The sequence below is a fragment of the Oryzias latipes genome, chromosome 4 (genome assembly GCF_053564925.1).
Source record: "Oryzias latipes strain Hd-rR chromosome 4, Olatipes_Hd-rR_3.1".
NCBI lineage: Eukaryota > Metazoa > Chordata > Actinopteri > Beloniformes > Adrianichthyidae > Oryzias > Oryzias latipes.
Window position 1 is genome coordinate 10427940 of NC_136240.1, and position 23728 is coordinate 10451667.

The window sequence follows — 23728 nt, forward strand, 5'->3', positions numbered from 1 at the left end:
CTGGACATGTACAAAGTGCTCCTCAAACTAGTCTGAGTAGATCAGGATGTCGTCAATGTAGATGACAATCAAGCTTTGCAGCATGTCAGGGAAGATGTCGTTGTCAAACGCCTGGAACACAGAGGGAGCGTTACAGAGACCAAAGGGCATGACTAGGTACTCATAGTGTCCTGCGGACAGCCCCTATTCAAATGCGGATGAGATTGTAGGCACTCCTTAAATCCAGCTTTGTGAAGAAGCGCGCTGTGCGGAGACAGAGGTTCTCCAAGAAAGGCCTCACTCTCTCCCCTGGAGAGAGCTGGGTGGAGCCAAGTTGTATGGGCTCCTGGTCAGAACCAGAGACCCCTTTGGAGAAACAGTGAGATGGGCATGACCTTCGCTGACGTTGGGTTGCGTGGCTGCTGGGTTCTCAGCAGGTTATCAAGTTTAATAGTGAGGGCGATGAGTTAATCCAAGGATGATCCCTTGTCGTGGCATGCCAGTACTCACTGCAGCTCTGCGGTGACTCCCTCATGGTAAGCCATTACAAACGAGCTGGTTGACCAGTCTGTGCGCGCCGCTACAGTCCAGAATCGTAGAGAGTAGGCGGCTGTGGTCTGTCGTGCGGTCAGGAGAGAGAACACCAGTGACACTATAGCATCTTTTGTGGAATAGAGGCTTGATTACTGACGCAAAAACAGGTAACACTGCATAACCCTACACATTGCTCGCATCTCCGTTGAACTTGTCTGAAAGCACCATTCTCGGTTCCTGTGCGTTAGACGGGAGGTTAGGCGCGCCACCTACTGCGGTTGTTGAAGATGACTGAGCAACTGAAGTTGCTGACAGGTTGATTAATTTGCGACAAGATGGCTTTGGTCGAGGAAGTTAGACGTTGGAGCTGTCGACCATGCTCCAGCAACAAAGGAGCGAATCTCGCTGGGTTCATCGGGCTAGGAAATCCTGCTGCTTGATCCATGTTCGGTGAAATATTCTGTCACAAGAACAGGCAGACGGCTGGATCCAAATGCAGCAGCTTTGTTAGCTCAGCTAAAAATCAACAAAGCTAAATTGGGGTCAGGCAGGCAGGGGTCAATAATGAGCATTGGAGCATCAAAGGAGAAACAGGAGAAGTCAGGATCCAGGCGAGATTCGGGGCAGGGAGAAGGGAAATGGAGTCAGAGACAAAACAGGGTCAGGAAATCAGAAGGTCCAAATACAACGCTCTGTAATATAGGCAGAGTGGAGCAAACAATACTCCGCACTGAGTGAAGCTCAGTACAGTGCTTAAGTATGCTGTGAGTGATTGCAAATGAGAGTCAAGTGTGCAGCATCCAGAAACTGTGTGCTGGGGTTGCTGGGAGATGCAGTGTGTCTAGAACTCTGGAGACGGCTCCCACAGGTGACCAGAGGGGGAGGCAGAGTTCAGACTCCTGACAGATTCACATGGACAATGTTCAGATTTGATCTCAAATAAATTCACATCCTGAATAAAAAATAGATTTAACTGAACTATTTAGTTAGAAGGAGCTCCCAGTCTGGATTAGATGGCTGGCAAAAGAAATAAATAAAATAAATGTCATTTTTTACTAAATAAAAAGTTGAATTAATAGCAAACATCTCTACAGTCTTTATCCAAACTCTGTGACATAATCTAAACGAGAACTTTGATCTGAAAAGCTAAATTCATTCATGTTCACAAAAACTGAAGGATGGGAATCCATTCCCAGTTTAAAATTGTTTGAAAACTGTAGAATAAGAGTAGTTTGTGGTCTGGAGATGCTGCTTCTGAGACAGCTAAAATGGCCAAAAACATTTTGTTTTATATCGTCGATTCCAGAACGAAAAAGGGCATAAATTGAACATCAGATATCATCAAAGATGAGAAGATGGAATCAAAGGGCGGGGCAGATAAGGTGAGGAGCAGGTGACCAGATACCATCACACTGTGCACTTTCTACTATCAATGACTTCTGGAAAGCAAGAAATGGCATGCGTACCACCACCACGAGTGTAAAAATCCTGGAGGTTCTCCAAGCGTGATGTTCTTCTCCCATCGGATCTGGGGAGACAGAAAAAGGAGAAGGGGGGGGGGGGGGGCAGAGTATGAGTAGAAAAAGGAGACCAACGATCCATAACTTAACCATTCAGCATCACTCTGCATCTGCAGCTCATGGTCTTCAGGGAGCTGAAGACCTCCAGGCAGCAGACCTCCTTTACACTAGCCCCCCCCCCCCCCCCCCCCCCCCCCAATGCTAATGAATGTAGACATGAACTGTATAGACTCCTCCCCTTGTGAAAGAGCTGTTGTGGCTTTGTCCCAGTCTGCACTAGAGAACTGGGAGGTTCTCTGAATGTCTGCTGCTGTCTCCTGTTTCACTGATCATTATGGGATGTGCTGCCTGTTGCACATGAGTAGACATAAAGCTGCATGAGGGCTCCAGTCAGACATACTGCAGGAGGCTAAGGAAAGCAGCAAGTACAGGTGAGGGTGCCCTCATTACTTAAAGATAGAGAAGAAGACAACAATAATCCCAAAACAAGCTTTAGAGAGGTTTAGTTACAGGATAAGCAGCTTAGTTAAACATGTAAAACAAGTAATTATGATTAAAATTAAGGTTAAAGTTTGGGATGGGCTATACCCCATATGATGGACCATTGGTGTGCGTAGGGTGAAGTATTCCTAAGGATAATGGAAGTTACACACACTTATGACCTACGATGATGCTGTCATACGATGACCTTACGCCGCACTCTAGTCGTTAGTGAGGTGTGATTTCTGGCTCCTTACTGACCAAATGGTGCACGCACAGGGGTGTGCTCGTTAACCATAAGTGCCCTTAGGATGTCCAAACAAACTACACTCTAATTGTCAGATTTCATTTTTTCTAACAGTCAGGCTGCAACAAGGAGCACACACTTATCACGTGAACTGCACTAACGCTCCTTGAACAGTCTGCAGGATTTTGGGGTCTTGAAAAAATAAAAACTCCATATGACACACCTGCGTCTCACCTACTTTGCCCTAATCCAACTATCTGACATTTCATTCACATATACAAGGAAAATAAAGAAATGTGCAAATGTGTTTCAATGTTGTTTGCTGAACCCTTTCAGTCTGCCTGTCGTGTATATTTATACAGAATCTTCAGTCACGTATTTCAGACGCTTAGTGGACTTTTACACTGTTAGAAGGGAAATGACGCTGCAGGTTTTGGGAGCTGTGCACACACATCCCAGTCTTTAAGGACAGGTAAACTGGACTTGTGTTGACGAGTGAGAAACACTTAAAACCCACTCCAAGCCCGGACCAGGGACTAAAATGAACCAGAGCATTGGGACAAATAAAGCTCTTCTGCTAAAACAAGTTTTGGCAAAGGAAAAGGAAAAGACAAGAATTTTTTTGGAATAGAACGCAGCTTCGTATGAACAGAGTTCTGTTCAGTCGATCAAAACAGATGCATAAATAAAATGGGGCGGTCCCGTTGGTTCTATGACTGATGTGTGCCTTCACCTCCAACCTATTTAATACTTCAACTGTTACATCTTGTGTTACAGTTTCCATTACTTGAAAAAGTCAAAGTACTTTGAAGAGATGACAATGCTGTCCATTCAATGAGAATGAGGAGAAAATTAGACCTCTGACTAAAAACTGGTCAGTCGGAGACGACATCGTCCTATCGTTCGTGCACTGAACTGCCCCGCTGTCACTGAACCACAACAAGATTCATTTGCAACTGAGCTGAGTCTCTTGTTTTCAGTCTGCACCAGAGTTTAGAAGACTCTTCACATTTTCTAAACAAAACACTGTAAATCTACTTTTTACAGCAACAAAGATCGAATTAATAAAATGTGGTGGTTTATAACCAGAATCCCAGCTCCAGCTAAAGGCTAAACTAAACATTAACGTTTGTGTTATTCTTAGGCAGCCCACATTTGAGAGCAGCAGTTTTTACAGTGAGACGACCTGATCCATGACAGATAAACACAACCTGAATTAGACCTGCATTTGTCTGCCATTAAAGGCCTCTCAGTGATGGGGGGAGGGGGGTGCTATATAAAGCAGGAGACATGGTCGACTGAAGAGAAGGTCTTGATCTGAGACCAGTCACAGGAAGGATGGCCATTAAGGAAAAGGATGCAACCCATTAGTGACCATACCTCTGTAACTGTTCATGGCCACAATACCAAGCCAATACAGAGCAGACTGGGGGGTGGGGGGCTCAGAGGCTGAATGTGTTTATAATTTTATTGCACGAATCGCTTCTGAAAATACCCATTCCATCCCTGCAGTTTGTGACCATTTGGAGGTGATTCAGCGGTTCAGTCAGTACCATGTTTGGATCACTGTTTTTCCCTAACAGCACTTCTAAAGTCCAGGTCCAGCATCAGAACAATTGCAGATGAACCCCAAATCAACTCACAGTGCAAACTCCACCGCTGGTCATACAAAAGGCAGAAAGGCAAAGGTGTCCTTACCTCTGACAAGAAGGTCTGTGCAGATTTCTGCGCACCAACATGCAGCAAATATTCATAGACGTATAAAGCTAACCTGGAAAACAGAGAAAATACCGGTCAGTGTGGTGCATCACATCCTTATTCTATCAGAAAACCTTCAAAACACTGTTTTCTCTGTCTTTAAATGGGCAGCATCTTCATGGCTTTAGGGACCACAAGTCAGAAAATTCAGCATCCGAGCACAGCTGGCAAAATAACCAGCGTCTGTTTGCCAGGGATGAACTTTACAGGCTGAAGACTGTAGACTGTGACTGTGTAATGCAAAGCTCTGCAGCTAAAGAGCTTTGGTGGTACTCAGCCATATCTGTGGTTTTAGGATGTGAGCTGCTGACGAAAGACTCAAAACAAACACAGAGTGGGACTCGGACCGGGACGAGCCGTTTGGATCCAACCTCTCAGACATCGCTGCTGGGTTTGAGTTGTCATCTATGAAACGTCTCAACGTCTTTAAAGATTCTAGTCGACAAAACAACTCAGTTCAAACAGTTTCAGTCTGAAGACCATCGCCAGCTTGGCAGTGAGAGGAGAAGTTCAGGCTGAACCAACGATCCTTCTCTCTAATAATGAGCGTTTGTTTTAGTGTCTGTAACATTTACATACATCTTTACATTCAAAACGTTCTGTGTCGTCATTTTGGAAGAATGTATGGACACTCACATTTACACTGGGGGGCTGACTGAACAGCTCAAAATGTTTCATAAGGAAAACAAAATTTTCGGTAAATTTCAACGTTTTACATTTCAGGGAGTTTTTTTCACTTTGACCATATCTGAAAACATTAGAAATAATTTGTAAACTTTGTTTTAGGAGAGACATTTGTACAAATGTTTTACACTACAGAGACTTTTCCTTAAAAACCCATTTGATCTCAGACAGGGTGTGCTTTCACACTGAGCTGTTTGGTCCACACCAAGTTTGTTTCCTTGGATTATCCACTTTGTTTAGGAAGGTTCACCCACACTTCGGTTCAGACCAAACAAGAAAACCCCGCTTCGGACCAGAACCGCCCTCCTTTCTTAGCATGAAGACCAACAATTGATTTGCTCAGTGTTGCAGGATATCCCAGAACTACCCGGAAACATAAAACACACTCCAACATTCCCTGCTCAAAAAGAACATGGAGGTTTGGATCCAATAACAAGGAACGTTCTGGTTCCTTAGCAACAAAGCAGTGGGACTCCAGAAAACCATCGTTATACCACATGCAACCAAATTCAAATTCACAAATGTGTCCTTTTTCACATGTTTACTAAAACTCCCAGGAATATTGTGACATTTAAATGAACAACGGTGAGGTTTCTGCTGCTGGACAGAAAACAGTTTTCCTCCATTTTACATCTTCATTTGACACGACATTAAACTGTCGCTTCTCACTAACCAGGAGGGGAGTTAATCTTTTCATCTGTCTCACTGTGAGACAGCAGCTTGGAGCATATTTCCTAAATAACGGTTTTAAACACTTTTAAACCATTTAGAAAGAGCCGCCTCATTTTGAATCTACTCTCTAAATTGTCTGATCCTTTCTCTCACCAGCTCACTCTGTCACCTCTGACTGCCTTTGCCTTATTAGTGCTCATCACGCAGGAACTGGAAGGACCCTGACAACTGCAGCTGCCCCCCACTCCAAAACTTTGCAGGTATATTCCAAGCACATGAGGAGCTTTCCATCACGGTGAGGCGGCCTGCAGACGGACTCAGGCTCAAACGAGACCTTTTCAGGGTCCTCCACAAACACCTTAACCTGGAACATCTCACTTCCCCAGCGCAGAGTAGTGGCCCTGATGCTTCTGGACAGAAATGAATCCTTCACAAAAAGGGCAGTTCCTTTAATTTCTTTTTAGATCTCATCAAACGAAACCTGGAACAAAAGTTAAAGATGTTTCAAAGGCAGATATTCCAGATTTCAGTCACAGCTACATCAGCGGTAACAACCGAACTCCTCTTTCTGATGTGAATTCCCACAGCACCTCCCAGCCTGGTTTTATCCTGTGGGCTGTTATTATTGCGACAATGTTTTTGTTATTGCTATAATGCAATAACGACGGTGAGAAAAATGAAAAATATTAAAAACAAAACAATCGGTAAAATCTCCTGAACACCAGAGACGAAGGAAAAGACTTCTGCACTGATCTACACAAAAATCAAAAACACTTCTGATGTGGAAACAGTGAAACTGATATGTTGGCTGACCCACCCTCAGCGTTTACCATCAGTGAGTCCACAGCCACACTTATCACACCTGTAGACCCACCTTAACTCAGCGTTCACCATCAGTGAGTCTACAGCCACACCTCTAGACCCACCTTAACTCTGTGTTCACCATCAGTGAGTCTACAGCCACACTTATCACACCTGTAGACCCGCCTTAACTCAGCGTTCACCATCAGTGAGTCTACAGCCACACCTCTAGAGCCACCTTAACTCTGTGTTCACCATCAGTGAGTCTACAGCCACACTTATCACACCTGTAGACCCACCTTAACTCAGCGTTAGCCATCAGTGAGTCTACAGCCACACCTCTAGAGCCACCTTAACTCTGTGTTCACCATCAGTGAGTCTACAGCCACACTTATCACACCTGTAGACCCACCTTAACTCAGCGTTCACCATCAGTGAGTCTACAGCCACACCTCTAGACCCACCTTAACTCTGTGTTCACCATCAGTGAGTCTACAGCCACACTTATCACACCTGTAGACCCGCCTTAACTCAGCGTTCACCATCAGTGAGTCTACAGCCACACCTCTAGAGCCACCTTAACTCTGTGTTCACCATCAGTGAGTCTACAGCCACACTTATCACACCTGTAGACCCACCTTAACTCTTTGTTCACCATCAGTGAGTCTACAGCCACACTTTTCACACCTGTAGACCCACCTTAACTCAGCGTTCACCATCAGTGAGTCTACAGCCACACCTCTAGAGCCACTTTAACTCTGTGTTCACCGTCAGTGAGTCTACAGCCACACCTCTAGAGCCACCTTAACTCTGTGTTCACCATCAGTGAGTCTACAGCCACACTTATCACACCTGTAGACCCACCTTAACTCTGTGTTCACCATCAGTGAGTCTACAGCCACACTTTTCACACCTGTAGACCCACCTTAACTCAGCGTTCACCATCAGTGAGTCTACAGCCACACTTATCACACCTGTAGACCCACCTTAACTCTGTGTTCACCATCAGTGAGTCTACAGCCACACTTATCACACCTGTAGACCCACCTTAACTCTGTGTTCACCATCAGTGAGTCTACAGCCACACTTTTCACACCTGTAGACCCACCTTAACTCAGCGTTAGCCATAAGTGAGTCTACAGCCACACTTATCACACCTGTAGACCCGCCTTAACTCAGCGTTCACCATCAGTGAGTCTACAGCCACACCTCTAGAGCCACCTTAACTCTGTGTTCACCATCAGTGAGTCTACAGCCACACCTCTAGAGCCACCTTAACTCTGTGTTCACCATCAGTGAGTCTACAGCCACACTTATCACACCTGTAGACCCACCTTAACTCTTTTTTCACCATCAGTGAGTCTACAGCCACACTTATCACACCTGTAGACCCACCTTAACTCAGCGTTAGCCATCAGTAAGTCTACAGCCTCACCTCTAGAGCCACCTTAACTCTGTGTTCACCATCAGTGAGTCTACAGCCACACTTATCACACCTGTAGACCCACCTTAACTCTTTGTTCACCATCAGTGAGTCTACAGCCACACTTATCACACCTGTAGACCCACCTTAACTCTGTGTTCACCATCAGTGAGTCTACAGCCACACTTTTCACACCTGTAGACCCACCTTAACTCAGCGTTCACCATCAGTGAGTCTACAGCCACACTTATCACACCTGTAGACCCACCTTAACTCTGTGTTCACCATCAGTGAGTCTACAGCCACACTTATCACACCTGTAGACCCACCTTAACTCTGTGTTCACCATCAGTGAGTCTACAGCCACACTTTTCACACCTGTAGACCCACCTTAACTCAGCGTTAGCCATAAGTGAGTCTACAGCCACACTTATCACACCTGTAGACCCGCCTTAACTCAGCGTTCACCATCAGTGAGTCTACAGCCACACCTCTAGAGCCACCTTAACTCTGTGTTCACCATCAGTGAGTCTACAGCCACACTTATCGCACCTGTAGACCCACCTTAACTCAGCGTTCACCATCAGTGAGTCCACAGCCACACTTATCACACCTGTAGACCCACCTTAACTCTGTGTTCACCATCAGTGAGTCTACAGCCACACTTTTCACACCTGTAGACCCACCTTAACTCAGCGTTCACCATCAGTGAGTCTACAGCCACACCTCTAGAGCCTCCTTAACTCTGTGTTTACCATCAGTGAGTCTACAGCCACACTTATCACACCTGTAGACCCGCCTTAACTCTTTGTTCACCATCAGTGAGTCTACAGCCACACTTATCACACCTGTAGACCCACCTTAACTCTGTGTTCACCATCAGTGAGTCTACAGCCACACTTTTCACACCTGTAGACCCGCCTTAACTCAGCGTTCACCATCAGTGAGTCTACAGCCACACTTATCACACCTGTAGACCCACCTTAACTCTGTGTTCACCATCAGTGAGTCTACAGCCACACTTTTCACACCTGTAGACCCACCTTAACTCAGCGTTCACCATCAGTGAGTCTACAGCCACACTTATCACACCTGTAGACCCACCTTAACTCTTTGTTCACCATCAGTGAGTCTACAGCCACACTTGTCACACCTGTAGACCCACCTTAACTCTGATTTCACCATCAGTGAGTCTACAGCCACACTTTTCACACCTGTAGACCCACCTTAACTCAGCGTTAGCCATAAGTGAGTCTACAGCCACACTTATCACACCTGTAGACCCGCCTTAACTCAGCGTTCACCATCAGTGAGTCTACAGCCACACCTCTAGAGCCACCTTAACTCTGTGTTCACCATCAGTGAGTCTACAGCCACACTTATCGCACCTGTAGACCCACCTTAACTCAGCGTTCACCATCAGTGAGTCCACAGCCACACTTATCACACCTGTAGACCCACCTTAACTCTGTGTTCACCATCAGTGAGTCTACAGCCACACTTTTCACACCTGTAGACCCACCTTAACTCAGCGTTCACCATCAGTGAGTCTACAGCCACACCTCTAGAGCCTCCTTAACTCTGTGTTTACCATCAGTGAGTCTACAGCCACACTTATCACACCTGTAGACCCGCCTTAACTCTTTGTTCACCATCAGTGAGTCTACAGCCACACTTATCACACCTGTAGACCCACCTTAACTCTGTGTTCACCATCAGTGAGTCTACAGCCACACTTTTCACACCTGTAGACCCGCCTTAACTCAGCGTTCACCATCAGTGAGTCTACAGCCACACTTATCACACCTGTAGACCCACCTTAACTCTGTGTTCACCATCAGTGAGTCTACAGCCACACTTTTCACACCTGTAGACCCACCTTAACTCAGCGTTCACCATCAGTGAGTCTACAGCCACACTTATCACACCTGTAGACCCACCTTAACTCTTTGTTCACCATCAGTGAGTCTACAGCCACACTTGTCACACCTGTAGACCCACCTTAACTCTGATTTCACCATCAGTGAGTCTACAGCCACACTTATCACACCTGTAGACCCACCTTAACTCTGTGTTCACCATCAGTGAGTCTACAGCCACACTTATCAAACCTGTAGACCCGCCTTAACTCAGCGTTCACCATCAGTGAGTCTACAGCCACACCTGTAGACCAACTTCTGTCACGGTTTTATTTTCTTTGCTGCTGTCATGTTTGAGTTCAGTTCCTGTTTTATTTTAAAAGGTTTCCTGTTTTGTTGTTTCGAGTTTTGCTTTTGGTCCCCAGAAGATCCTGTTACACCTGGAACCTCCTGCCTCCTCCTCTCTGCGTCTGGGTACTCCCTCAACCCCCCGCCGTAACAACTTCAGACTCAAAACCTGCTTCAGTGTATAAAAACATAACGTGTCGATGGTCCTTCAATGAGCATTTCGTGTTGCATGTCTATGGAGTGATATTTCTGCCACCACGTTGCACACAAAACTTTCTAAGTTGACCACAAAACTTTCTAAGTTTTTTGCTCAAAAATTGCTTTTTTTGCTTTCAACAACTTTTTTTTTTGCTTTCAAAAACGTTTTTTGCGTTTGCAAAACACATTTTTTTACGTGCGTTGTGTCAAATCTCGCTTTTGTCCTATCTTTGATTTTGCTGACTACTTTGAGCGCGACTTAGCGTGATATGACTGCCACTGGCATCGCCAAAAAGAAATTTGCATGCGTTGTGTGTCATCTCACTTTTTTCCTATCTTTGCTGAGTTAAGTTTCGGTTTGACGTGACCAAGCTGCCATCAAACGGCTGCTGATTGGTCCAGATTCTAACCAATCATATTGCCATATGAATCTAACATGGTGTCTGCTGCCAAGGCTCAGAGGCTGAACCAGCTCTTTTTACCCTCATTTTTGGATGAAGATGTTTTCATTTTTTTAAATTTAATTTTAACAATAATTCATACTTTTTTTAGCATTTGTTCATTTTTATTAAGTCATATTTGTGAATTTATGGCTGAGGATCTCCTGAAACTGTCATGTTTATCTGCTGACATTAAATCAACAGGCCTGTGTGATCTGTGAATCCTGCAGGGCAAAATATTAGTGAAAAGTGTGATTTTCTTTAAGGTCTGTTTGTTAAAACAAAACAATAAAAGATTCAAAGCACATATTATTTAATGCTGCACACGTGTTAGGGATCAGATGAACAACAGTAATAAGCAAAAGAATGATGGCTCACCACAGTAAACTCAATGTATACAACACAGAAGAGGCATTTTCTGACCTTTATTATCATTTATGTTTTAGAACTTGTGAGCGTTTGCCTAAAGTTAGAAAATATTAGTCATAAAAAATGCTATTTTCTCTTAATATTTCAACAAATTTTGACTAAAATAAAACAAAAGTTCAGACACAAATCTTAAAAAGTGTTGTTTCCCTGCTGGACGGAGTTTGGACATGGTTTTTTTTGCTGCAGACATTTTAAACACGTTCATCACTACACTGACATGAATAAATACTAAACTCTGTGTCATGACTTGTAGGATGGACAGACCCAGATGCTGTAACCCAGAATGAGGACAATGGTAGGTGAGAGTTAAGGAAGAGATTTTATTTTCTTTCCAGGAGAGATGGTGATGGCTTGGAAAGAAGCTGGCGAGGACAGTGGCTTGTGGCGTGGCTGGAGGTAGTAGAGCGGCTTTACTGAGCTTGAAGTTTTCACAGGGCTTCTGGAGGGCTCGGACTGACTTCCACACAGGAGACAATTGAAGGCTGGAATCCTGAGGCAGGGAAAGATCAGTTAGAAAAGAGGCAAGACTTGAACACGTGAACTTAGACTGAGACCAGGTTTAGTCACCATAAGGGGCAACGAACTGGCGTCGAATACTGAGGCTGAGTCTCCTTAAGAGCTGAAGCAGGTGATTAGGTGAATAGGTCCCAGCTGGTGGAGTCAGGTGCAGAGCAGGAGGGGGAGGGGGAGGAGACTGACAGGCACCATAACACTCTGTTTTATTTTAGCTGCTTTGCTGCTCCTTCTGGGTTTTACTCTGAGAGAAACGGGTCAGAATGGTTGAAAACGGCAGAAACCTGATAGAACAGAACCGACACAAAGTCCAAAGTCCATGTCTGCCTCGGAGTACCGTCAATATGAGATAGAGACACTTGATTGGTTAGAATCTGGACCAATCAGCAGCTGATTGATGGCAGCTTGGTCACGTCAAACCGAAACTTAACTCAGCAAAGATAGGAAAAAAGTGAGATGACACACAACGCATGCAAATTTCTTTTTGGCGATGCCAGTGGCAGTCATATCACGCTAAGTCGCGCTCAAAGTAGTCAGCAAAATCAAAGATAGGACAAAAGCGAGATTTGACACAACGCACGTAAAAAAATGTGTTTTGAAAACGCAAAAAACGTTATTGAAAGCAAAAAAATTTTTTGAAAGCAAAAAAAGAAAGTTTTGTTTTCAACTTAGAAAGTTTTGTGTGCAACGTGGTGGCAGAAATATCACTCCATACATGTCTGATCATCGACTCAAACACACGCACTACTATTGCACATTTAAATGAATCCCAACAGTGGGGGTACACCTAATTAGCCAATAAGCTTTCTCCTGAGATCTGCTTTCCTAAATGCTTTAAACCCAAAAACCAAAGGTTTTCTTTACAGAAACAAGAGTGAGGAGCAAAGCTGTTTATTTCAAGTATGAAACTTTCTCCAAAATCTCATTTTCACTACAGACACTAACCACAAAAAGACCCTCAAGGAAGCAACTGGATGAAAGAAAAAAAGGCGTGGGCACCGGGTCATAAATGTAAAAATGTGAGCACGTTCCAGGCATCTACTTTTCCCTTCAGGAGACACCACAGCCAATCAGCTTCCTCCACCTGGGGATGTAGGACTGAAAATGTCAGGAGACCAGGATTGATAGACAAGTTTTCAAAATTCAATATACAAACCTATGATAATAATGCTTTAGATTGAAAAGTGCCCTTCAGGGCCATCAAAGACGAGTCAAAAACACAAATAAAGCAGTAAACAGAAAGTGGTGGTGTGAGAGTTTGAACATGTGGGTTTTGAGGCTCTCTGTATTCCTAACATCAGGTGGAGGTGAGTTTGGGGGTGGAGTGTTGAAAGCTCTGCCCCCCAGGGGGCTGACTGAGGCAGAATGAGCAGTCAGGTGTAGAGAGGATGCTGATCTGGTGCTGTAACTTGAAAATGAACAAAAAAAAAAATGATGACAAATCAGACAACCAGAGGTTATCTGAACCATAAACCATAAAGGCTCACGACAACATTTAAAGGTTGTGTTGCTGCTGTCGCTGTTCAGCGGTTCTGACCTTCACCCTCAAAGGCAGCACTCTTTTTGCCTGAAGGGGGGGGTGGAGCCTCTGCAAGGTTGTTTAGTGATGTCATCCATGACCTCCGTCAGGCAGACGATAAACCTGACAAAAGACAAACGCGGCTTCATCCTGAACCCAATGAGGCGACAGTTTTTAGCTGCACACATTCAGAATCCATCGTGATGGAAAACTTATCCGACTCCTCACACATGAACAGGTAACTGCCAGGTACACCTGAACATCTCCTGAAAGGACTCCGTCTCTCTGTCCCTGCAGCTATAACCACAGGCTGCACAAAGGGCTGCGGCTGTTGATCATAAAGCTTTGCCTTGTTTTGAATTTCCTGGAGGTCATGCAGGCTTTTCTAGAACGTTCTGAAAACGTGGTTCTCTTTCAACATCTGGAAACATTTGTTCCTCAGGAGACTTCCGTCTGTGTTTGGAATCAGATGTGCAGGTAGATTCATGCATGGTGGGTGTGGGGGTGGGGGGCTGAGGTTCCCATGACCGAAAGCAGGAGAGATCTGTAGTTTACTACAGTGATGGACTGCCCTGCCTGCAGAGCATTGCTCCAAAAAGTCCTAGGTTTTGTTGAAAGGGTTAAAAAAACCTCCATGCTGCTCAGCTATGCAGGATTTTGAGGCGAGTTATGGATGTGGGTCTTCAGGGTCGTGAGATGGAGACATGTAAGGACAGACAGCTTTGTTTGTGAGACCTCCAGTTTGTCCTCTGTGAGCAATCCATACCTGCACTCTTTCCCTGTGACCTTTGCACTTCTGCAGCATCTAATGAGGATTTAAAGATGAGATGTGGATAGAAAGAAAAGCTCCACGCCATCATCTACTAACATGTCCTCCTCTGCATCCTCAGCTCTCACTAAGCACCTTCAGATAAAAAAACCAGAGCTAGTTTTGTCAGGTTGACAGTGTCAGGACTGGTGGTCTGGATCATCAAAAAGCTTACGCAGGCAAACCAACCAGAGAAATTTACAAGAACCAGACAGAGCTCTGAAGTTTGAAAAAAAATAATAATCAAACACTCTGGAAGTCTGGGGAAGATCACCAAACTTTAAATAGAAATGTAACGGGCTACTGTTGGGTGAAGGTGGGGTTCACCCTGGACAGCTCACCACTACGGAGCCTTATTTCACTACAAGATCTATGGATTGATAGAGATGTCAATTTGGAAGTTATTTGCCAGACATGGTTAGGCTCTGGTAGCCCTGTGACCAGGACAGGGATATAACAGGTTAAGAGAAAGGATGGATGGATGGATGGATGGATGGATGGATGGATGGATGGATGGATGGATGGATGGATGGATGGATGGATGGATGGATGGATGGATGGGTTATAATCCAATACAGATCACTTTGAGTGAATTTACGATGACTATTCCTGTTTTAAGTCTTGGAGTAAGAACAGATGACCAGATTCTTCCAATTCACAACTCACAGGGTTTCAAATGTTTAAGCTGCAGCTCTCAGGGTGATTGCATCAACCTCTACTGAATTCAACATTGTGGCGTTTTTATTCAGCTTCTTTCAATCATTATTCCTTATAGTTAACAGAACCACAGGAACCAAGCGAGACTGTCTGGCTGTTTCCTGTAGAATCGTTGCCTTCTGATCTTCAGAAAGGATCTTAAGGCTCGGTAAATAAAAGGGATCAACATTAAATCTGCTATTTCTTTGACAAACTACTCAAGTGTTTCAGCCAAAACCTGTTTGGGAAAAGTTCATTTTTTACTGCTCCTTGTGCACAACTTGGCGCTCTCTACAGGTAGCAGGCGGTTCCTATACGCGTCATGGCGGCAGGTGAGTGTCATGTGTGCTAACATAAAGCCATCAGAAGCCTCTAATGAGACATGAGCACCAGCGTTTGATGGTTCATCATTAAAGCCCAGCCCACTCCTGATGGTTGAAGCTCCAGAAAACAGCTACAGCAGGGTATATATATGGTACATGTGTGGACTTTGTCATAGACATAGAGATGGAGAAACCTGACGCCGACGCCACACTTTGCTTTACTGGGCTTATTTGAAGCCATTTTATCAGCTGTTGTCATGTTGGTCAGAAAGAACACCATTGAACTTGAATGTTTACATAAATAGGTAACAGGAAGAACAATCAGCTGTTTGCGGTTGAAGCAAACCCTGTTCCACAAACGACCAATCAACAGTCACATATAAATTCAATGACCACACTTCTATTAAGCACAATTTTTTATCGAAATGATCAAACAAAACAACTTTGTTCATAATCTATAGTCTATATAGTGTTGATTTTTACATTGGAGCCAATAGAGACCAATCTGATAAACCCTTGTGATATCCTAGGCACTTTAACATTGGGAGTTGGGTCATCTAGACCAGTGGTCTACAACCTTTTTGTCACCGCGGACCGGTACAACGCAAGGCACGTTTACCGCGGACCGGTGGGGGGGGGGGGGGGGGAGGTGCAACGCAAGGTGTGTATCACGTGAAGTTTGGTGTCGCGACTTTGACGTGCGTACAGAGAGAATCCGGTCACTTTTCAAAATAAAACATTTTTTTCGAAAAAAAACAAAAAAATGAAAATTATTTTATCTTTCTGTGCGTCCCGGTGCCAAGTGTCCCGCGGCCCGGTACCGGTCCGCGGCCCGGTGGTTGGGGACCACTGATCTAGACCCACTAGACAGCGCGCTGAACCTTTTTTCTTCAATGATTTGTGATCTTCACTGGTGTCCATGGATTACATGAAATCTCTCCAACTTTATCCACCTTTGTCATGGTAGGGAGAACACGTCAATGCAAGGGTGGGGGTCATCTAAGATAGCACAAGGTTTAAACACCTGACAGACCCCCCAGTGGTTACCTGGTGAATGTGGCTTGGTCCAGCACACTTTTCAAGCATATCTAGATTAGGAAGTAACAATTATTTATTGTTCACTCAGTTGTTTTTTTTGGCGTATCCAAACCAAACAAGTGAATCCTGGTGAGGTTCACTACAGTGTGAATACAAACCGCCAGTCCGAAAGCAGAAGCAGACCAAGCAAAACTGCTGGTAAAAGTGGGAGAGGCACTGATTACTATCAGGACTAGTTTTCTTTCTGTGTTTTGTTTTATTTCAGGTCAGAGCTTCTTTCAGGCGCAGACCCCCTCCCTGCTTTCACACAGACAGTGGCTGTTTTGATGTTTGGGGGCAGGTTGGTCTGGTCCACCAGGCTCCACGTGAAAGCACCATAACCTTGTTTTGGGGGGAAATCTGTCAGTTAGATAAGTTGATTTGTGGTTGGAAATCAGGAGGAGATGTGTGAACTTTGGGCCAGGGACTCCCCAGATATCATCTGTCATCTAACTACATCTGTATGGAGTCCTATACTGTTCATAATTAAATAAATAAATATTTAATTCAATAAATAAATATGACGTCATGCAAATACACAATCAACCAATAAATCTCTCATAAATATATAAAAAGATCATGAAATTGTGAAAAACCTGCACACTGATTTTAAATTAGCCATTGTATTATTCAATATATTTCATTTTGCTTTAAAAACGTGTTCATTATTTTAAAACAGCATTTTAAAAATATTAATTTTAATCATGTGGAATATATTATAATTTTACGTCTTTTTTCAGAACCTCGGATTTCAAAATCAATATTTTCCAAAGTAGCTTTGTTTTTATTTAATGTTGCTGTTTTTCACAATGGCTGATTTATTTCATGAAGAGCTTTTTCAGGAGAATGGGTCTGTCTGTCAATCAAACTAGACAAGGCGGAGACACTTTTGTGATTGGCTACTCCTTTACCCAGACATGAGCAGCAGCACCCTAACTCCCCTGACTATATCGATCGAAGATGCTTCAGCAAACGTGATGGCGCAATGCACACCCCTCAACACTAGGGGGAGTATGCACCTCAACACATCCACAGTGTTACAAGAAATTGGGCAGTTTTGGTTCTAAATTTGCGGATAAAAGTGGCTTTGGGCGAGTGTGCATAATTCAGGTGATTTTGTGGTCGGTTTGGCAATTTTCATCTTCTCATGAACGTATAGTAGTGGTCTAAGTTAGGCTGAGTGGTTGTTGGAGTTCCACTAAGCTTCTATGAACTGGAGTTTCCATGAACGCACCATGCCGCGTGTGGGAGGGGCAACAAGCTAATGTTTTTAGCCTTATAGCCACATGGAGCGGTTGCTTGTGCTCATCTCAGTAACAATGCATGGATGCACAATGTACATGGAGAGTGTTAAGATGTCAGAAACGTCATCGCAGGAAAGGTTCAACATTTTTCTTGAGAGGGAAAAATAAAACCAGAGGACCTGATTATAATCATTGTCTCATTGAAAATATCATAAGGTTCAGGAGGCCCGAGCAGGCTTGTCCCGCTTTGCACAGCTGCCTAGTCTCACTCTGTCGATCCTCCTGCGAGCCGACATATGTCACGATGTGAGCTGTGAGTGAATGGCGTAAGAATGAGGAGTGTGAAAGATGTTGACGACCGGAGCTCCTTTGTGGTTTGGTCCACACAAACCCTCAAACTACAAAAACAGAGTTGTGGATGTTTGCATCTTCTGCAGCAGACAGATAGTTTGTCTCTATTTGATCCTCTAATGTCAGCAAAGCCTCGCGGATATCGCTGAAATATGTCATCTCTCTGACTGGCACACCGCTGAGCGGGTATCGAGGAATATGAGTCGATTTCCATGGACCAATGAGCGTTTAGATCCCGCCCACTTTCACTGATTGACAGAAAGACTCATTCTGCTGAAAAAGCTCTTCATGAAATAAATACGCCATTGTGAAAAACAGCAACATGAAATAAAACAAAGCTACTTTGGAAAATATTCGATTTTGAAATATGAGCTTCTGAAAAAAGACAGAATTATAGTAAAATTCAACATGATTAAAAATGAATATTTTAAAATGCTGTTTTAAAATAATGAACATGTTTTTAAAGCAAAATGAAATATATTGAATAATACAATGGCTAATTTAAAATCAGTGTGCAGGTTTTTCACAATTTCATGATCTTTTTATATATTTATGAGAGATTTATTGGTTGATTGTGTTTGTTCATGAGGCCATATTTATTTATTGAATTAAATATTTATTTATTTAATTATGAACAGTATAGGACCCCATACATCTGGGTTAAAAACAGCACAATGAGTGTGTGGATCCGTCTCTTTCAGCAGCAACATCAGTTCCATTCAGAACTACAGCTGGGGGGCGAGGGCTCTGCAGTAGATTTAATTCCTCTGGTGTTTCAGTCATGCAATAAGAAAGTGGTGCGCTTGTCCTCTGAGCATCAGAGAGGCTCATCCACCTGACATTTAGCCGCAGGCCGTCCCCCAACCGTCTACATGGACGAGGCCAATCCAAGCTCAGACAGTTAGCAAATTAATGTCCGTGTCTTGGTCTGAATAATTCAGCAGTGACAGTAGTTTGGAGGGGGGGGGGGGCACAGTTTGCGTTAAAGAAGTGACAGAGCTGAGCTGCTACTCAGAAGAGAAACGGTCTGACTTACAGCTATGGCACATAAATCGTTCCGGTAAATGGAAACTCCTCAAATCCAACCTTCATAGACATGTTTGCTGATGGACAAACACAAGATGCTTCAGCTGCAGGTGAAGCTGCCGCTCCGTCACACCTTTCCCTGCAGCCTCTTCCCGCCGCGCTTGCGTCCTCCTGGCGTTGTTGTGGCACTTCCATCGTCAAGACAAATCAGTGTGACTGAGCGTGTCAACACAAGCGGCTTGAGCATGGGTGAATGCTTCCCCACCGACACGCACGGAGAAACGGCGTGCTCCTCCCTCCCCGCAAACGTCATGACCCAGCCTCAGCGGAACGGCCGCTAACCGCTAGCTGCGGTGAAAGGGCAGAGCCAAACCTATCAGAGTCCAAATTCAGAGGCCTGACATTTCTATCATCTTTCTTTGCTCAGATGCGTTTTACTTCACTAAAAAAAAAAAAACGGTGCCGCCAAACTGTTTCCAAATTTCCGCTGCCTTTCTTAATTAAAAGGAGAAAACTCAAAACGTGCATGGATGCACCAAAAGCAGCTGAAGAGAGGCAGCATTAATCGAGTGTTGACACACGTGAAAGGGGGCGCCGTCAGTCAGAGGGTAAATAAAGGCTTTGCTTTGACATCGCTGTTAGTGGCAGCGTTCACGCACGGCTCTTTATGCCTCAGTCAAAAGGCTGAAATGCAGATGGAAGAGCCATCTGTGCAGAATCAACACCAGCATTCAGGCCTGAAGATCCCCTTCAAATGCCATGTAAACATGAGGGAGGAGCTAGAGGAGGAGCCGAGGATGTAAAGAGACTATAGCGTTCAAAACAAACTGATTAACTTTACACTTGAGACTGTTTTCCGGCATCACTTCAAATGACACAAAAAGGGTGTAAACACGCCCCGAGCGCTGAAAGAAAGGCGCAGAAATGACTTTAAAACCAATGATTTGACAGGGATTAAATATTTGCTCTGATTCTTTCACATATTTGATGAATAACAACTCTGATTAAGACAGCGGTGTCATCAGAGCACACGCTGAAGAGATTCCAGCTCTCGTTTTACGCGCCACCATCCAAATAGAATTAAACAAAAACACTGAAGAATGGGAGAAAACTTTGCTTACAGAGGCGTCGGCGCTCACTCTGCCCTCACGGTAACTATCCGTCGGTTTTTGGTTCACACAAAACTTCATGGTAACAACACGTCCTAAGGATCTGCAAACGCAAAAACTACAAAAACCAGAACCAATGAGCCGCAGAGCCTGCCTGATGGAACCTGAAGCTTTCAGAAACACGCAGCTTCTTCTTTGAGATTGTTAGCATCAATATTCGGGATTTGCTCCTCATCGTCCTCGTGCTGTTTGCGTGAAAGGGCCTCCATCATGTTTGTTTCAGCTCTTTCAAGGTCAGGCTCGTCAAATGCGGCGGCAGCTGGGTGTCAGTCAAATCAACGCCAAAGCTTCAGGAAACACGAAAAGCTGGTACTGTTGGAGCAACGGCAGGACACCCTTTATAAAAAAAGGTGCAGCCTTCATCGGATGTTTGCTCCGTCTTGGCGTGTTTCTGACGTAGGTGGATTGTAGGACACCCTCCTCCTTTCCTGAGCAGAATCTGTTCACATATGTAAATATGAACATCAGCTCAGCGAGGGCTGCTGCAGGGCAGCTGCTGCCAGCTGGAACACGTGTTTGGCCTGCGGGGCAGGTAAGGGCAGCAAGACAGGTGAGGAGGACAGAGGGCAAGCGCAGCTAGTTCTGGACAGAAGCATCAAGCAGACTGGGCTAAGAAAGGCTGGAGTTGGTTTCTTTTGATCAGCTCTGAAGCAGCAACTCTGAAAAGACATTTGGTCTCTTCTGAGTTGAATCTCCTCCTACGCTACTGTCTGAATTATTTTGCCTCGGATTTCACTCCAAATCACGCAAAAATCTAACACCCAGCCATACAAACGGACCTTAAGCCTGTGGTGCAGGAGCCCCTGCAGGTGTGCTAGGGTCCACGCTGCTCCTGAAACCACGTGCACGGTTTGATTTGGGACCGTTTACTGACAAAATGCTGTAAGGCTCAGAGGTCCTACAGGTGGACCCTGAGGAACACCTGGACCCCTCACGTCTCCGGATACCCAAACACATAAGGCAACACGATCCAAGAGGAGAAGCGAGGAGCTGTGGAGGCTCCCTGCATCTCAGGAGAGGGGAGAGGGTCTCCTTCAGCCTCTAACCCTGAACTGAAGACCGTGTTCCTCTGAGAGGACCAAAGTTTGATTCCGGGCCGGTGCTGGACAGCAGCAGAAGCTCACCAGCGCGCAAAAGTTTTGCACCGCTGTATGACGGCTGGCCCAGACTAAACTTCAGCCTCCCGAGCCGTGACAACCTGCGCCGCATCCACAGGCGCGTCGGTGCTGAGCCGGAGCAGCGCGCGCGCACGTGCGTGTCCGTGAAGCAAACACATGTAAAAGTTCCCCGGACCTAAACACGCGGGTTCAGGGCGCGTGCTCCCGGAGGAGGGATGCTTCTCCTTGTGCGCGCGCGCCGGATCAGAGAAAGTCAGCATCACTCAGCTTTCACAAAGATTGCGCCAACTCTCGGAGGGCGCGCGCGCCGCTCGCCATCAGGCAGCACACGCGGAGAAACGGGAACTTTTCAGATGCGCATCTTTGAGGCGGGCGGGTGTTCCGGTGACCCGGCGCGCCCTGCAGTCAACCTGGAGGCACTTTTTTAAAAGGCAGCAGCTACTTCCGAAAGTTCTGCTCCTCCGCCCCCGTCCTTCGGCGGGAAACATCAGCAGGTAAAGTCAGAGAAGGAAATCCACTCACTTTTCGCGGGCTTGGTTATCGGAAGGGACGGCAGCTCCTTTACCTTTGGCGTACATGCTGGATTCTGGTTGAAGACTTTTGCCCCTCAACACCTGTCAAAGAAAGCAGGCAGGAAGCCGCTCCATCTCCATAGCTACCCCCTCAGTGTTTTCTTCCCCCTCCTCCTTCCTCCTCCCTCCATCCTCACCCCTCCCCTCGCTCCCCCTTTACAACATTGGTCACAAATCAGGCACAGTTTCTGTTGGGGGAACTTGAAACCGTCCTCTGTGTTGGACCCCCCCCCCCCCCCCTCACTGGCTGTTCCGCGGGCTTGCTTCTCCTCCCTCCGCTGTCCAGGAGGTGGGGGCTCCTTAAAGGGAAACGCACTTCTTGTTTTGGGGCTTCAGGAGCATGGGAGCGGGGATGAGGGGGTGGGAGGGACGCGGGGCGCGTGCACTCTCCTCCTTTTGGGAGGCTGTTGTCACCCTTTAATGCTGAATTCTGAGGATGTGAATCCCAGCAGGTGGATTCTGCCCATTCAGAAGCAGCTAAATAATTTCTGTACATGTCTTTAAAATGAAATTTACTAATATTAATGTTAATATGTGTTAATTATTAATCACAATTACTAAATCAAAGCAGAAAATGTGAAAACTAGGGTTCTGATTTAACATCCTGTCCCTTACACTCACATTTACACCTCTAGAACTGCTGGGAAATCCTGGAGTGTTTGAATGTCACACTAAGGCTCTGTCCGAACTCCCACCCTAACCCCTAACTACTAAAAAACTCAGTGGCGGTTTTACACTAACTAACTCCATGGGCGAGCAACCCCACCAGACCCCCCTCCCCCACACACATACAACAAAACAAACAAAGCCTGGAAATATTAATAATAAAAATAACAAATCATGTCTTTCTGTTTTCTTTGCTCTTTTATCATTTTTTAGAGCAGGACTCCTGCATCATTTTAGCAATCTGTTCATTTCTTGGTGTGTGACGTCCTGTGTGTGTCTTTGTGAAACACATCACAGGGATTCGATCTAAAAAAAAAACTTATTGTGAATATTATTTTTTGGTCTAATAAAACATTAAAACTAAATCATAGAACTCATCAGTGGGATTACTCCAAAAATAGTTGGCATTTCCCTAATTTTGTGCAACACCAACAGTAAAGATCCTCCAAAAAACCTCAATACTTTCATAAAATTATCTATAGTTTGTTTATGATATCATAAAATGCCGCTGTTTTACTGCATTACCTGCTGTCTTTATGTCAAATACTGACACCAACTAAATAATAAAAAATATCTACAATAGTTAGTAAATAATGACATTATTAACATGAGCTGGTGAGTGATCCAACAGCAACGATGATCCAGGTGTTGCGTAATGTAGGCTGCGCTCCTTGCAGCCTGCGCCCCCCACCTCCTTCTGACAGACGCGGCTCCGTCTCTCTGACGGGAGCACGCAGCTGCGGCCTAGAGTTGATTGTTAGAGTGAAAAAGATTCCCAATTACCTGTTTGTGTGATTTATCCAGCCACTGGTGAGTTGCGCCCCCCTCTCGAAGTTTTTGACTTGTTATGTTCCAAAGACCACCTCAAAGAGGTGTAGGCTCAAGTGTCTTGCAGCAGAGGGTGGTGGTCACGTGCACGTTGGATCTGCTGTGTCAGAGCAGGGAATTGTCGAAAATAATCCCCATTGCCAGCTCTGGTGGAAATTGGGTTGAGCACGGGTTTGTCTTCTGCCTAATTCCTTTTCATGTGGCTGTTTTACGTTGTTTCATTCTTAGTTATTTCATCCTGGTGTGTTTACTTTTCTTTTGCTGCACCGTAAGTGTGAAAAGGGGAGGGGATGAAGAGATGGGTGGATGTTCAGTGTCAGATGTGCCAAAAATAAAAGAGTAAAGTGCCGGCTGTGGCAGGCATGTCAAAATAAAAGCTTAAAATCTGCTCTTTGATTTAGCTACTTCCTTCTATGTAACACTGTGGTTACGGAAATTGCCGCCCC

The 23728-nt window shown here is 45.0% G+C and overlaps 1 protein-coding gene and 1 long non-coding RNA gene across 11 annotated transcripts in view; both read right to left on the reverse strand.

Moving 5' to 3' along the window:
* The window catches only part of ssbp4 (single stranded DNA binding protein 4), a 70003-nt gene extending 46747 nt beyond the window's left edge, over nucleotides 1-23256 (reverse strand). For 2 of the 10 annotated variants that reach the window (XM_078945774.1, XM_078945780.1), the window contains exons 1-3: nucleotides 21782-21897; nucleotides 4459-4531; nucleotides 1980-2041 (exon numbers count right to left, since the gene is read on the reverse strand). In XM_078945774.1, coding sequence (XP_078801900.1) covers nucleotides 1980-2036 — 57 coding nt within the window. In that variant the 5' untranslated portion in view covers nucleotides 2037-2041; nucleotides 4459-4531; nucleotides 21782-21897. Of the gene's footprint in view, nucleotides 1-1979; nucleotides 2042-4458; nucleotides 4532-18939; nucleotides 19239-20050; nucleotides 20174-21738; nucleotides 22000-23237 lie in introns of those variants that run through there. The other 8 variants (XM_078945779.1, XM_023954125.2, XM_078945773.1 and 5 more) reach the window with 8 other exon arrangements.
* On the reverse strand, nucleotides 11673-13310 carry LOC144991862 (uncharacterized). The gene is made up of 2 exons (XR_013655521.1): nucleotides 11940-13310; nucleotides 11673-11862 (listed from the first exon to the last, which is right to left on the reverse strand). It is a non-coding gene; the product is annotated as an uncharacterized LOC144991862 (long non-coding RNA).
* Nucleotides 23257-23728: the final 472 nt, after the last annotated feature.